Below are 14,256 nucleotides of genomic sequence, written 5' to 3' on the forward strand. Positions count from 1 at the left end.
GGTATCACTGTAATAACCAAAAGAATAGAGTTAATATATTATTTATAGTGAACAGTGGAAAAATAAATTCCAGAACCAAAGACAAAATTGCAGGGTTTTTTAGTATCACCCCCTGAAAAAATAAGTTATTTAATCATATGTACCCCAGAATAGTTCCTATAAAAATGTGCAACTCATCCTGCAAAATACAAGGTCTCAAACAGTTACACTGAATTGAAGATAAAACCAAAACGGTTGTGACGGCTGGAATACAGAGGGTGAAAAAAATGTTCCGGTCCTTAAGGCTAAAATTAGTTATTTAGGGCAGCTGAGTTATGCGCAGACTATATTTACTTCAAACATAAATTAAAAATATGCAATAAAAAAAAGTGAGATTTTCAGTAGGGTCTTTCCCAGTTTTAATAAGACTGGTAGGGGATTAAGCTATGAAAGCTGAGCTGTCATTAGTTGCTATGGCCGACAAGGGCAGTCTTACTGTCAGACAGTTTTGATAAATGAGGCCGGTGGTTTTTTTGCAATCAATTTTCACCATCCAGACATAGGTCCCTTCATTCTCTTGATTTTATGGCAACCGTAGCTATTTACTATCACAATCATCATAGAAATGCCGGATTCACATGACCGTATTACGAGTTGCGTCCAAGAAAACTAAGGTACTGCTCCTGCTGGACAACACACGGACTCCTGTCCACATATTGTTCGATCTGTTCGAACATGCAGTGATTTTTTTCACACAGATCATCGTTCCAGGTTAGGCTTCTTGCACACGGATGAATTTTAAGCTGCACCTAATTTTTTCGAGTGCAACTCGCATCATACAGTAAACACAATGTAGCATGGTTCACCATCATATCTCTCTCTCTATATATATATATACTAACATACCGCAGCTTAAGAAAAGTGTCTGTGATAAAGCAATAGTTTTCCCTCCCTCATTCATAATGCCCAGGCGATCTCCTAATGTGTCTTTGCAGTTCTTCTTTTCAGCATCGTAGTCCATCCTACCACTCCTACATAACCACTTGTAAACAAGAAGGAAACTCGGCTCACAAGGCAAATGGGCTCTATGGAATATGGTGGTGGTCAGTCACATAGTACTAAAAAGAAGACCAAAACGCCAAGATGAAGCAGACCACTAATCAGTTTCACAATATCACAAGTGATATATGGTCTAACAAGCTGTCAAAATGGCTGTCTTTATGGTAAGGACAACATGGAGAACTACAAACAAAAAACATGGAGGTAGAGGACGGGATTGCTTTTCATAACCCAGTAAACTGAGAAAAAGTAAAATAAAAAGTCAATGTTATGATACTACGGTAGGTGTTTGCACATTCCACGGATGAGGCTCTACAGTTAGGGTATTACTCAGTGTAACCATCCACGTTATGCAGTAACAGTATTACAGTGTATTTAAGCAGTGCAGCTCCTGCATCGTTTGCTCTTGGTCATGATACAGAACTGTAAACTCTGCTGGTTGTCAAAGTCTCAGCTTATTGCAGAGTTTCATCATAATAAATCTCAAATGGTTGATTCTATAGAGAAAACATTTTTTTATATCTTTAGCTCCCTGTTTCAATAAGGAAATACAACCATTTCAAGTAACCATGATGGTTGTTTGCTGTTCATCTTCTGACCTTCCTGTTATCATAGCACTAACAGGTCTACGGTGCAGCAGGCAGTGTTTCATGTCTGGATATTACTGTATAATCCAGAAACCAGCAGGACTCTGATATTACTAAGCAGTGAAGCCTGGATCAGCGTCACATATCAATCTCTTTGAGCATCAAATGACTTCCTGCCAGCGAGTCCTGTAAAATCTGCCAGTCCTCTGGGTCATTGCTGCAGTTTGCTTTGGTGTATAGGTCAACCTGCTCCTGCAGTCTCTCTAGCTGCACCTGTGTTGCCTGGTTGAGTCGTGCCAATTCTTTTGTCTTCATAGCAATACTCAATAGACCAGAGCGGCGTAATATATCCATTGTGTTCTGAAATCGACAATTTTTGTTCTGTTGCTGCTGAGCAGGCAGTGCCTCGTCTTTATTATATGAGGTATTTTGGGAGGATATCGCCCTGTCTGTGGTTAAACTATCACTGGAACATGTGTCTTTTAGTGGGGTGGTTGGACTAAGCTCATCACTGAGCATTACAGCCTTTTGTACATTAGTTTCAGAGACATGTGATGTTGCTTTTCCTTTTGCTGTGCAACACTGTAGTCCAGGAGGTAGCCTCTTAGCCTGACTGTGGTGAGAAGTATCAGCCCCCCTCTTGTTTGCTTTTGGATGGGCTAAACTAGAAGACAGTTGAGATGGATGCGGTGCAATCTTGGTGTAAGAGTTCAAGATAGGCAAGTACTTGGTGGAGTTTTTGCAGATAGGCTGAGGCTTACTGGCAGGAATGGATGAGGGAAAAACCAAGATTTGTGAAGACGTTGGTAGCAGCTGAAAGGAAGGATGGACAGCCCAGGACTGGGCATGCGGTTCAGGTCTGATCCCCTGGAAGGAATAAAAGTGGTTATGAAAAGTGACTCAATGACCTCTCCAACTTGTGACAGGAGCTCTCTTAAACTGAAAACAAGAATTTAATGCTGATCGGAAGTATAGTGAAGACCAAGGAACATCAGAGCCTAGAAACGCATGTAATGATATATGGACTCATGAATGCAATCCATCCATTAGACTATCCATACACATAAGATAGCTGTCAGACCAACACTCGTTTGGCAGACAGCTATTTTGCCTGACACCCCAATACACATGCATGCTTGGTTGTGTGTGCATATACTCTGAAAGAGGGGAGAGCGACTGCAACAGATTTATCTCCCCTGGAACAAAAGGATTAGACAGCGTAAATCCAACCACCCAATTGGTCCCCGGCATCTGCTGTCAGGGGGGTATTGAAAAGCCACTATACACATTAAATGATCAGTGTGTTCAGACACTCAAAATCTCATGTGTTAGGCCAGCCTAAGATCACAGTAGAAAACAACACTCCAAATCACCTGCTCCTTGCTGTGATATATTTATTGGTTCTGCAGATAATCTGCAACCAGATACAAGAATAAAAAAAAATAAATTCTAATACGTTATCCAAATAGTTAACTAATCCAAAATACATCATATTGATCATCATATACCATGTGGACCTGCTTTGTGCACATTCAACAATTACAAAATACAATACGTGGGAGAGAAACAAATCCAAATACTACCGACAACCTGTCGTGAGTGAGTGAGTGAGTTTGTGAGTGACTTACATCCTCCACCGCTGATCACATGACTGTGGCATCATCAAAGGTCCTTCATCCCCAGTGAGGGAGTTACATGCTCTGCCCCTTATCACATGATGGTGACATCATCACAGGTCCTGCACGCTGTCCAAGTAGGTGTTCATTAGTATTCCATAGCAACTGAGGCAGCAGGGGGTTTGTAGTCTGCCTGTAATCTGCACAAGCATGCAGGACCTGTGATGAGCATGTAACTCCTTCACTGGCAATGAAAGACCTCTGATGATGTCACTGTCATGTGATCAGGGGCGGAGCATGATGATTACATCATCACAGGTCCTTCATCTCCAATGCTGTGCTGCTTCTGATCCCTGTTGTATGGAATGAACAATGTACGTAGCAGTGCTGTCTGTGTGACGTCCATGTAGCACAGCTGTGTGGCGCATTGCGCCACCAGAAACACTTGTACTATAATTTCATAATAATTACTAGCTAAGTTTAGGAGGACATGACAGTCAGTGTAAACACACCTCTACAGAGTCAGGATGAGTCTCATCAGTGTATACACACCACTACAGAGACAGGTGGAGTCTCATCAGTGTATACACACCACTACAGAGACAGGTGGAGAGACTCAGTGTATACACACCACTACAGAGAAAGGCGGACGGAGTCTCATCAGTGTATACACACCACTGCAGAGACAGGAGAATTCTAATCAGTGTATACACACCACTACAGAGACAGATGGAGTCTCATCAGTGTATACACACCACTACAGAGACAGGTGGAGAGACTCAGTGTATACACACCACTACAGAGAAAGGCGGAGTCTAATCAGTGTATACACACCACTACAGAGACAGATGGAGTCTCATCAGTGTATACACACCACTACAGAGACAGATGGAGTCTCATCAGTGTATACACACCACTACAGAGACAGATGGAGTCTCATCAGTGTATACACACCACTACAGAGACAGGAGGTGTCTCATCAGTGTATACACACCGCTACAGAGACAGGTGGTCCGTCAGTGCAGGTACACATCACAACATTGACAGGTGGACTGTCATTAGTGTACACAGAAGAATGAAGCAAGGAGGACTATTATCAGTCAGGCTGGCTTCACACTGGCGATAAGCTTTCTTGCGATTCGAGAGTGAAAGAAAATGCATGATAATGAAACCAATGATTTTCAATGGTTTCATTCACATTTTCAATGTCTTCACTCAGCCCTCGCAGTGCTAAGAAAAATCTGTGCCATCGCCCATGGTTTTTCATCGATCAATGGCTGAGCGCTGCCTGTGATTGGCTGAGTGCTGTGACCAATCACAGGCAGCGCTCAGCTGTCATTCAAGAATGACTGGGCGCTGCCTCTGATTGGTCACAGCGCTCATCCAATGAGAGGCAGCGCTTTCTGCAGGCAGGGATTTTTTCAATCTCCGTCCTTCAGAAGACAGAAGACGACTATCGGGGACTGAGAGAAGAGCCAGACAGCTTGTCTATGTGAGTTAATTTTTTTTCCTTTTCTTTTTTACAGCTAGGGATGATATTTCAAGCCCTTCCCCGAAAATCATCGCTGCGGGGATTGCTTGCAACCCACTGCTTTCAATGGGGCGGCAGCAGCGTCTGCTTCATTGAAAGCAATGGGATAGCATCGCAGACCTCTGCCACAGCTGTGACACCTGTGGCAGGGAATTCCTTCATCCGAGTGGATGAAGGGGAGCGCGATATACTCCCTATGTTTTCAATGAAGCTGGCGCTGCTGCCTCCGGCCCCATTGAAAACAATGGGCGATAGCGAAGATTTTTCTTAGCGCTGCGAGGGTTGAATTAAGACATCACAAATAACAATTAAACAATTGAAAATCATTGGTTTCATCATCATATGTTTTCACTCACTCTCGCATTGCAAGAAGGCCTATCACCAGTGTGAAGCCGGCCTCACAGTCACAAATACACTTAAAAAGTGGAGACAAGTTAAAATGAATGTGGGATGTTTACAGACACAGGTGAATAAGACAGTCAGTACATATGACTAAAATTAAAGTTATAGCTGAAACCCAGGGCAGAAACTTCACTCCTTGAAATCCACCAGACTCACTCACTTGTGGAAGTTCTTATACACATGGGACAATCTTGTTATTGAGTTTAGTTTATGTGGACACAGATTCTACACAGGTAAGATCTGACAGTAAGTCGGCTACAAGATATCCATATTTTTCCTGCTTTACCTGATCTACCAGCAAATTCTTCAAGACAAGCAAAGGGGGAGGGCAAGATGCAGAACACCTTGGGGAGTTCTTTCCAGTGCTCCAGTGAGATGATGAGGGATATTCCTCAGTGTCAGTCTGCTCCACAGAGCTCAAGCACTCAGATGCAACATCTAAAGAAGAAAGCACAATGTCAGACACAGGATATTGCAACTGCCTACCCCTAGCCAATCAGAGGCAGCCCATTCAGCAGGCCCATAAGAGCAGTTCAGGAGAAGAGCCGGCTTGACGCGGCGGAGCCCTGGCAGCTGCAGAGAGGCGAGTACAGATTTTTTTTTATTTTTTAGGATGGTTTTTAGGGAAGGGCTTATATTTTAAGCCCTTCCCTGAAAATTACTACAGCGCTTGCCGGCAGCCCATTGCTTTCAATGGAGCCGGCTGTTTTGCCGGCTCCATTGAATTCAATGGGAGAACATTGAGTTCCTCTGTGGCAGCTGTGGCAGAGGATCACGATCTTCAGTTTATGTTCTCAATGGAGTCGGCGCTGCTGCTGCTGGCCCCATTGAGCGCACATACACAGAACACCGATTTGCAGCAGAATGCACTTGCATGCGTTCTGCGAATCGCTGTGTCCTATTATTTTGCGTTTGTGTACATGAAAAATTCGCACATGTGACCGCTCCCATTGCAAAGCATTGGGTCTATATAGATGCGGATCGCAAACGCAGCTGTCAGACGCGCGTACAAACGCCCGTGTGACTGAGCCCTTAGGGTGCCTACCCACTGGCGTTTTTTTTCCCCTGCGAAATTCGCTGCATTTTTTTCTGCAGGGGTCTATGGGACTTGTAATGTTAAAATCGCGATCGCGCAAAATCGCAATTTACCGCGATTCGCGGTAAAGTGCGATTTTGCGCGATCGCGATTTTAACATTACAAGTCCCATAGACCCTTGCAGAAAAATAATGCTGCGAATTTCGCAGGGAAAAAAAAACGCCAGTGGGTGGGCGCCCTTACTGTGCAGATTGAGGTAGAGTCAGCAGAGGCTGAAGGATTTTACTATTGACAGAGCTCAATGAGGGTTGTTTCTTTGCAAGATGAACTCTAGTCTTCATTTATCCTATTCTTGAGGACGTGTAACATTTTCATCACTTTTTTTTTCATTTTTGTCTGAAGGCAAGATTAACAAAATCTGCAATTTTTTTATATTTTAACGGTATTCAACATGCAGTATGAATAATATGCTACATTAATTCTGCAGGTTAGTACAATTATGTGAATACCAGAATTTATATATATATATATATATATATATATATATATATATATACACACACACACACACAGACACAAAATGTTTCCCTTTTTTTGTCAACGGTGCTGTTCCAGGGTTTCTTTTGCGGGCAGAGTTGTACTTTTCAATGGTATCTTTTGTTGATTCATATGACTTTTTGATTGCTTTCTATTCCGCTTTTTGTAATGCAGACAGGCAAAATTAGCTATTCTTGTCATATTTTTTTTTCTATTTTTCTTTATGGCATTCAACATACAGGTTAAACAAAATGTACTAACTTTTTTCTGCAGGTCATTATAAGGGCTCAGTCAGACAAGCATTTTTTTCACGCATGTATAGGTGCGTGAAAAAAAATGCAGAACGCATGTATAAAAAACCCGTGACCGAAGCTTCAGACGTGTTTTGTGCGGTCACATGATTGTACATTGGCACATATAGTGCGGCCCCATTGAAGGCAATGGGAGAGAATCGCTATCCCTTGCTGCGGCTGTGACAGCTGCAGCAGGGGATTTCTTGGATGTGAAACCCCTGGATGCTGTCACATTCAGAGGTTTCACCCTGATATTAATGGGGCTGGTGGCAGCAGCGCCAGCCCCATTGAAAGCAATGGGATCATCGCCCTGACTACCCCTTCCCCCTGGAAATTGTCCTCTTTGTGTTACCTAGTAATGTTCTTTGTCTAAATGTTTATTTGTTTTACTATTAGTCTGTGTCTTTTTGTTTCTATTGTTTTGTGGTATTTGGTATAGCCGATGGAGATATTTCATGAGCTCATGGGAACTAAGATTATTTTTTTTGCCATATAACTGAGTTCATGTGCTTAATTGTAGTGCTTGAAACATTTTGAATCAAAATATTTTGAACAGAAAGCAATGGGACAGCATTGTGCTCCTCTGCCACAACTGTGACAGGGGATTCCTTAATCCCCGCGGGCAGTCCCCTCATCACTAAACACTGTGATAGCACTGTCACAGTATTCAGTGATGAGGGGACTCCCCGCAAGGGTGAAGGAAATTCCCTGCCACAGCTGTGGCAGAGGAGTGCAATGCTGTCCCATTGCTTTCACTGCTGCAGCCCCATGAAAAGCAATGGGATGAAGGCAACCTCCACAGGGCTTTTCAGGGGTCAGGCGGGGTTGGGGGCTTGAAATATAAGTCCTACCCTGAAAATAAGTCCTAGCTGCAAGAAAAAAATATATAATACATCACCTAGAAGCGCTGTCCAGCTTCAGTGCGTCTTCTTCCCTGGTCTTCGTTTCTTATGGCCAGGGATTGAAAAATCTCCGCCTCCTGGAAGTGCTGCCTCTGATTGCCTGAGCGTTTTGACCAATCACAGCCAGAATGTAAATTATTGGTTTCATAATCTGCATTTTTACTGACTCTTGCATCAAGCGAAAATCGTGTGATTTTCTTACCCGTCTGAAACCACCCTAAGTCTATGTCCACATCACCGTTCTTTTACCTATTATTAATGAATCTGTCTTTTATTCCTTTCAGAATTTAGAAAAAAAAAACTATCTAAGGCCTCGTTCAGACGAGCAATTTTTTAGTGCATGTATAGGAGCGCTAAAAAAAATTGCCACTATACGAACCAATGCTTTCCAATGAAAAAAGTCGTCACATGTCTGATTTTTACAAGTGCAAAAAGAAAAGAAAAGAAAATCATACCTGTAAAAGATAGGCCAGTGTTTTCAAGCGCACATCGCATCGCACTGAAGGAATTCCCTGGTCACAGTTCAATCGAGGGCAGCACTTTCAGGAGGCAGGGATTTTTCAATCCCGGGCCACAAGACATAAAGAAGAAGAGTTCCAGGGACCATGGAGAAGGGCCAGACAGCGCTTCTTGGTGATATGAAATTTCTTTCTGCAGCTAGGGATTATTTTCGGGGTAGGGTTTATATTTCAAGCCTGCCCACCCCACCTGAAAATCCTCCCTGTGGGGGTTGCTTTCATTCCATTGCTTTCAATAGGGCAGCAGCAGCACTGGCTCAATTTAAGGCAATGAGATAGCATCGCGCTCCCATTGACAGCTGTGGCAGAGGAGCGCATCTTCCCCCTATGTTTTCACTGGGCTGCCGCTGCTGCCGCCAGCCCTATTACCAAGGTGAAACCCCTGGATGTGACAGAATCCAGGGGTTTCACATTTAAAGAATTCCCTGCTGCAGCTGTCACAGCCACAGCAGGAGATACCAATCGTACCATTTATGTGCGGTTTTTTGCTTCGGTCTCACGTTTTTGTACACATGCAATTTTTTTTTAGCGCACCTATACATGAGTAAAAATAAAATAATAATAATAAGAAAATCGCTCATGTGACAGAGGCCTAACTAATGCAAAATAATCCATAAGAAAACAGTTTCTATTTGCATGAGTTACACATTAAGGCCTCGGTCAGACGACCGTTTTTTGCCGCGATTTCTGTATCGCATGTCGCATCCGCAAATCGCGTGACCGGGGCCGAAAAACCGCCCGAAAAAGCTGCTGCTAGCAGCGTTTTCGGGGAAAAGGCCCCGATCACAGGAGCGCTGTCCAACCCATTGCAATTCAATGGAGCCGGCAATACAGCCGGCTCCATTGAAAGCAATTGGCTGCGGGCGAGCGTGGGATGAATTTTCGGGAAGGGCTTAATAATATAAGCCCTTCCCTGAAAATCATCCAAAACTGTGTAAAAAGTAAAAAAAAATATATACTCACCTTGTCCGTGCAGCCAGAGTTCAGCCGCGGCCGGCCGGCAGTTCTCCTGAACTGCTCTGGGTAGTATTCAGCAGCCGGGGATTTAAAATCCCCCCCTGCTGAATGGGCTGCCTCTGATTGGTCACAGCCCTCAGCAATCAGAGGCAGCTCTCACTCACCCATTCATGAATTCATGAATGGGTGAGTGAGTGCTGCCTCTGATTGGCTGAGCGCAAGGACCAATCAGGGGCAGCTCTCAGCTATTGAATGAACTCCGCGGCTGAACTCCGGCTGCACGGACAAGGTGAGTATATATATATTTTTTTATTTTTACACATTTTTGGATGCTTTTCCGGGAAGGGCTTATATTTTTAAGCCCTTCCCGAAAATTAATCCTGCGCTCGCCCACAGCCCATTGCTTTCAATGGAGCCGGCTGTATTGCCGGCTCCATTGAATTCAACGGGCGAACATCATTCTTCTCTGCCACAGCTGCTACAGCTGTGGCAGAGGAGAATGATTTCTGTAGTATATGTTCTCAATGGGGTCGGCGCTGCTGCCGCCAGCCCCATTGAGCGCATATAATAGAACTCAAGGAATCGCAGATCGGCGCGATCAGCGATTTCTTGTGTCCTATAATTTATCAGACAAGCGCAAAAAAGCGCCCATGTGTCCGATACCATTGCAAAGCAATGGTTCTAAAAGATCGCAGATCGCATGCGCAAATCGCGTGAAAAAACGCCGTCTGACCGAGGCCTTATTAAGATCAGTTTTTAACAGATCTGTTTTTGTCTATTTGCTTGAAATGTAGCTCTATTACACAACAGCACATGTGCAGCTGCACTGAACAGATCTGTTCAATTTAAGCACAACCAGATACAAAAAGGAACAGTTTCCATTTGTCTCTGTCCCACATGGACTGCAATGTTAAAAATAACTAGAAAAAAAACAAAAAACGTAAAACTCCATTCTGTTTGGTTTCTATTAATTTGGATGAAAAAAAAACAAAACTTCATGGTTAGTGTTTATTTTCATCAAAATAACAGAGACTAAGTGGATGGAGACGAACTGAAGTGAACTGAGAAGAAAAAAGGCCAAAACAACTCCATGTATTGTGCTCACCTCTACATGTATAGTCCAAAACATATGGAGTAGTGATTATCCTACACATTCAAAAGGTGCAAAGAAACAGCATAAAGCCGGATCGATACGAGTGTATGTGTATTTACACTGTGTTTTTCGCTTTAGAGGTTGTGTTTTTGCACACGCTATTGCGTTTTTTATTGTATTTTGCACGCGCAAGAAAACCTGCACCCACGGTCCCATGCATTGAAATGGCTAATTAGAATGTGCTCCGTTTCCCTGCGCAAATGCGCAGGCAAGTAGATAATGCTGCGTATTTTTTTGTGCAACAGAATTTAGCAAGCAAACTACGTGCATGGGAACGAGGCCATTGAAGTCAATGTGTTCTTTTTACTGCATATTGCGTGTGCAAATTTTACACAAGCAAATATGTGCACAAATACACACGTATTAATCTGACCAAATAGACAAATCCAGAAAGAGAGATTCCAGTACTCAAATGATGGTAGGTTAATCCCTACCTGCCCCAGGACATAAGTTTACTTCTTGGCTGGGAAGAGGTTTCGTAAATGGACGTAAACTTAAGCAAACAGAAGCTGAGCCCTTGCCATCCCCAGATGTAGCAGGCTGTGACTGATAGCTTATCTCCCACTGCATGTTAGTCGCAGCATGTAAAGTGTTCAGAGGGGAGGGCGCTCCCTCTGTGATATCACTGCCCCTCAATCATGTAATTGCTCAGGGCTGATATGTTGCCATGGCAACCGGATACCAGACAATGGCATCTGTGTCTGCCATGGCCTGTGATTGCTATGCATAGCGATAATGCATTGTAGTACAAGAAGTACTGCAATGTATTATTAGGGGATCATAGGTTCAAGTCTCCTGCAGAGACATAAAAAAACCTAATAAAAAATAATTTACAAAACACTTTAAGGCCCCCTGTCCACAGCCGGATGAGGGGGGAGCGCTGTCAGGTCTCTGCAGTGAGCCTAACAGATAGGCTCACCGCGGAGAATCGCGGGAAATCCCGTGAGCAGAGAATTGCTATGATTCTCTGCTCGTAGACCCCGGCGCTGCGCTTTCCATAGCAACGCTATAGAAAGCTTCACACAGCGTGATCGCCCGTGGACATGCAGCCTTTATGCACATTTTCCCTTCTTTGTTAAAAAAATACCCACGTTTGGTATAGTCACATCCGTAAGGAGTCAGAATGCTTTTTTAAAATTCATTTTGCCTCCCAAAAAAAAAAAAGGAATAAAAGTTATAAAGAAAAACTATATGTACACCAAAATGGTAGCAATAAAAACTATAGCTCGCCATGCAAAGAACAAGCCCTCACACAGCTCTGTTAATGGAAAAATAAAAAAAAGTTATGGGACTTTGAATGCAGCAACTCAGAAGTGGAAAGCCTAAAAAAAAAATAATTTTGGTACTGACATAATCGTACTAATCCGCAGAAAAAAATTTTATCATGTCATTTATGCTGCATGATTTAAAAAAATTGTGTTTTTTTTTCTCTCTGCCCTCCAAAAAAATTTAATAAAAGTTATACAAGGATGTTATTAGAAGAATCTAAAATTCTCCACACAAAAGACATGCCCTCATATGTTAGTGTCAACAGAAAAATAAAAAGTCATGGCTTAAAAAAAGTGAAGATGAAAATCACCCAAAAAATCATGTCCTTAGGACAAAAACAGGCCGTGTCACTAAGGGGGTTAAAATTTATATCTTCAACTTTTATGAAACGTACTAAAAACATTTCCAAGTAAAATTCCACTTCTCGATGCGCTACAAACGGAGAATCTGTTGTTACTTAGGGCTCTTTTATGTTGAACTGGATCGCTTAGGGTGCCTGTCCACAGGCGTGATTTCGCCGGCGGTAAACCGACGACGAATCATGCCGGCTGCAGCTTTCCGTAGCATTGCAACATGCTGCGAATTGCCCCGATTTTCCACGGTCAGCCTATCTTTTAGATTAGGCTGACCAGCGGAGATTCGCCTGCGGTTCCTGCTCCCGGGTGGTGGAGATCTGCCGCGGGATACCGCAACAGCCGTGGACAGCTGGCCTAAATCTGAACGATAATCGACTGAACAACGAAGGATAATTATTTGTTCCCTTATTGCTCATTCAGTTTATGCAGGCATACAAATAAAATGATAATCGGCCTGTATTAACAGACTGCCTGCTTACTGTGAATGGAGCCGGGCAGACGGAAGCGATCTCCGGCCTCTCCACCTCTTTCACTGAACGATTATCTCTCCTGTGTGAAGGCACAGGCGATAATAGCTGGGTGACTGTTGGGTGCTTAAGAGTCGTTCGGCCTAAAAGGACCCGTAGTCCTTAAATACAGAATTTTTTAAATTTTTTGCGCTTCTATGCAGTCTTTCATTTGTGGTTTATAATGACTTGTGACTTTCAGATAATATTTGGCAGATCTGGAGTTAATGTCTCCTATTCAGGTATTGGCCTCAGTGTTTTGAATTATTTCCATAGGAGTTGCCAGCTAGCTATGACTATGGCCCAATGTCCAAGGGGAAAATAGAATTACCAAAATCGAGCGGGTCTCCCTCGCGTGCGATCCGCACCCATGGGAATCAATGGGCACCTGCAGGTAATTGAATACCTGCGGATGTCAGTTTTTCCACGGCACGCAGATTGCACTCACAGGAAAACACCCACAGCATGCTCCATTTTATGCGGTTTTCTTGCACAGATGGCTTCAATGGCTTTATTGAAGCCAAATGAAGCCGTCTGGATACTCGCACAGACACAGCTGTCACTGCGTCCGTGCCGCTGGACAGCAGAAGTTTAAAAAAAACAGCACAGCGCATTCGCTCGGCACACCGCCGGCGTCCCAAGCACATCCGCCGGGCAGAAGAAGATCCGGCATGCACGGAGTAGAGCCCCACAGTGTCCGGAAAAGTAAGTATACTGTATTTTTTGGCCTCATGTCTGCGGGCCAGATGGAATCTGCTGCAGGATTCTGCACTGGGAAACCGTGCGTGGCCGTGGACATGAGGCCTAATACCTCACTCACACAGGCGTATGTGTCTTGTAAATTATGTGCATATTTTTCACGAGCGGAATACATGGTGCTAAAAGCCCATTGATTTCTATTGGGCCTCTCACACCTGGCTTTTTTTTCATGTGTGTATTACGATGGTGAAAAAAGCACCTCAATTCTGTCATTGTTTTGGGGTTTAAATGATATAATACATTTTTTTCTGCATACTGGTGCGATTACAATGCCAAAATTGTATATTTTATTTTTCCAACGACAGAGCTCTGTGAGGGCTTATTTTTTGAATGACGAGCTGCAGTTTTTGTTACCATTTTGGGATACATATTACAATTTTGAACACTTAATTGCATTTTTCGGGGAGATGAAATGAACAAAAAAAAATAAATACATTTTACTCTGCATGGCAAACGCTAAAAGTGTGTTCAATTTATTGTACAGGTCGTTACAAATGCAACAATACCAAACACTTTTTATTCATAGTGAGCACAAGCCATTGCAGACCCAGACCAAAATACAGCACCCGGCTCCCTGTCACATGGCCCAACAGCGCCATAAGTAAGTTTATAGTGCTTATAGGTTCACTTAAGTCCTGGGGTGGAAAGGGGTTAATAAAGGTTATAGATTTTATGTCTTTGTGCAGGAATTTCCAAATCTCACATAAAGTAGAGTGATACATAGACAGTCAAACCTCTAGTTTCGTTGGTAATCCGTCTGAAAGCAATCTTGAAACCAATGAAACTCGAGGTAATT

The 14,256-nt window shown here is 43.2% G+C and overlaps 1 protein-coding gene across 1 annotated transcript in view; it reads right to left on the minus strand.

The window, feature by feature from the left end:
- The window catches only part of CIPC (CLOCK interacting pacemaker), a 34,274-nt gene continuing 20,018 nt past the window's right edge, over nucleotides 1-14,256 (minus strand). Inside the window, exons 3-4 of the mRNA XM_066607645.1 lie at nucleotides 5,461-5,612; nucleotides 1-2,492 (exon numbers count right to left, since the gene is read on the minus strand). Of these exons, the coding sequence (XP_066463742.1) occupies nucleotides 1,764-2,492; nucleotides 5,461-5,612 (881 nt within the window). The 3' untranslated portion in view covers nucleotides 1-1,763. The remainder of the gene's footprint in view (nucleotides 2,493-5,460; nucleotides 5,613-14,256) is intronic.

The sequence above is a fragment of the Eleutherodactylus coqui genome, chromosome 6 (genome assembly GCF_035609145.1).
Source record: "Eleutherodactylus coqui strain aEleCoq1 chromosome 6, aEleCoq1.hap1, whole genome shotgun sequence".
Lineage (NCBI taxonomy): Eukaryota > Metazoa > Chordata > Amphibia > Anura > Eleutherodactylidae > Eleutherodactylus > Eleutherodactylus coqui.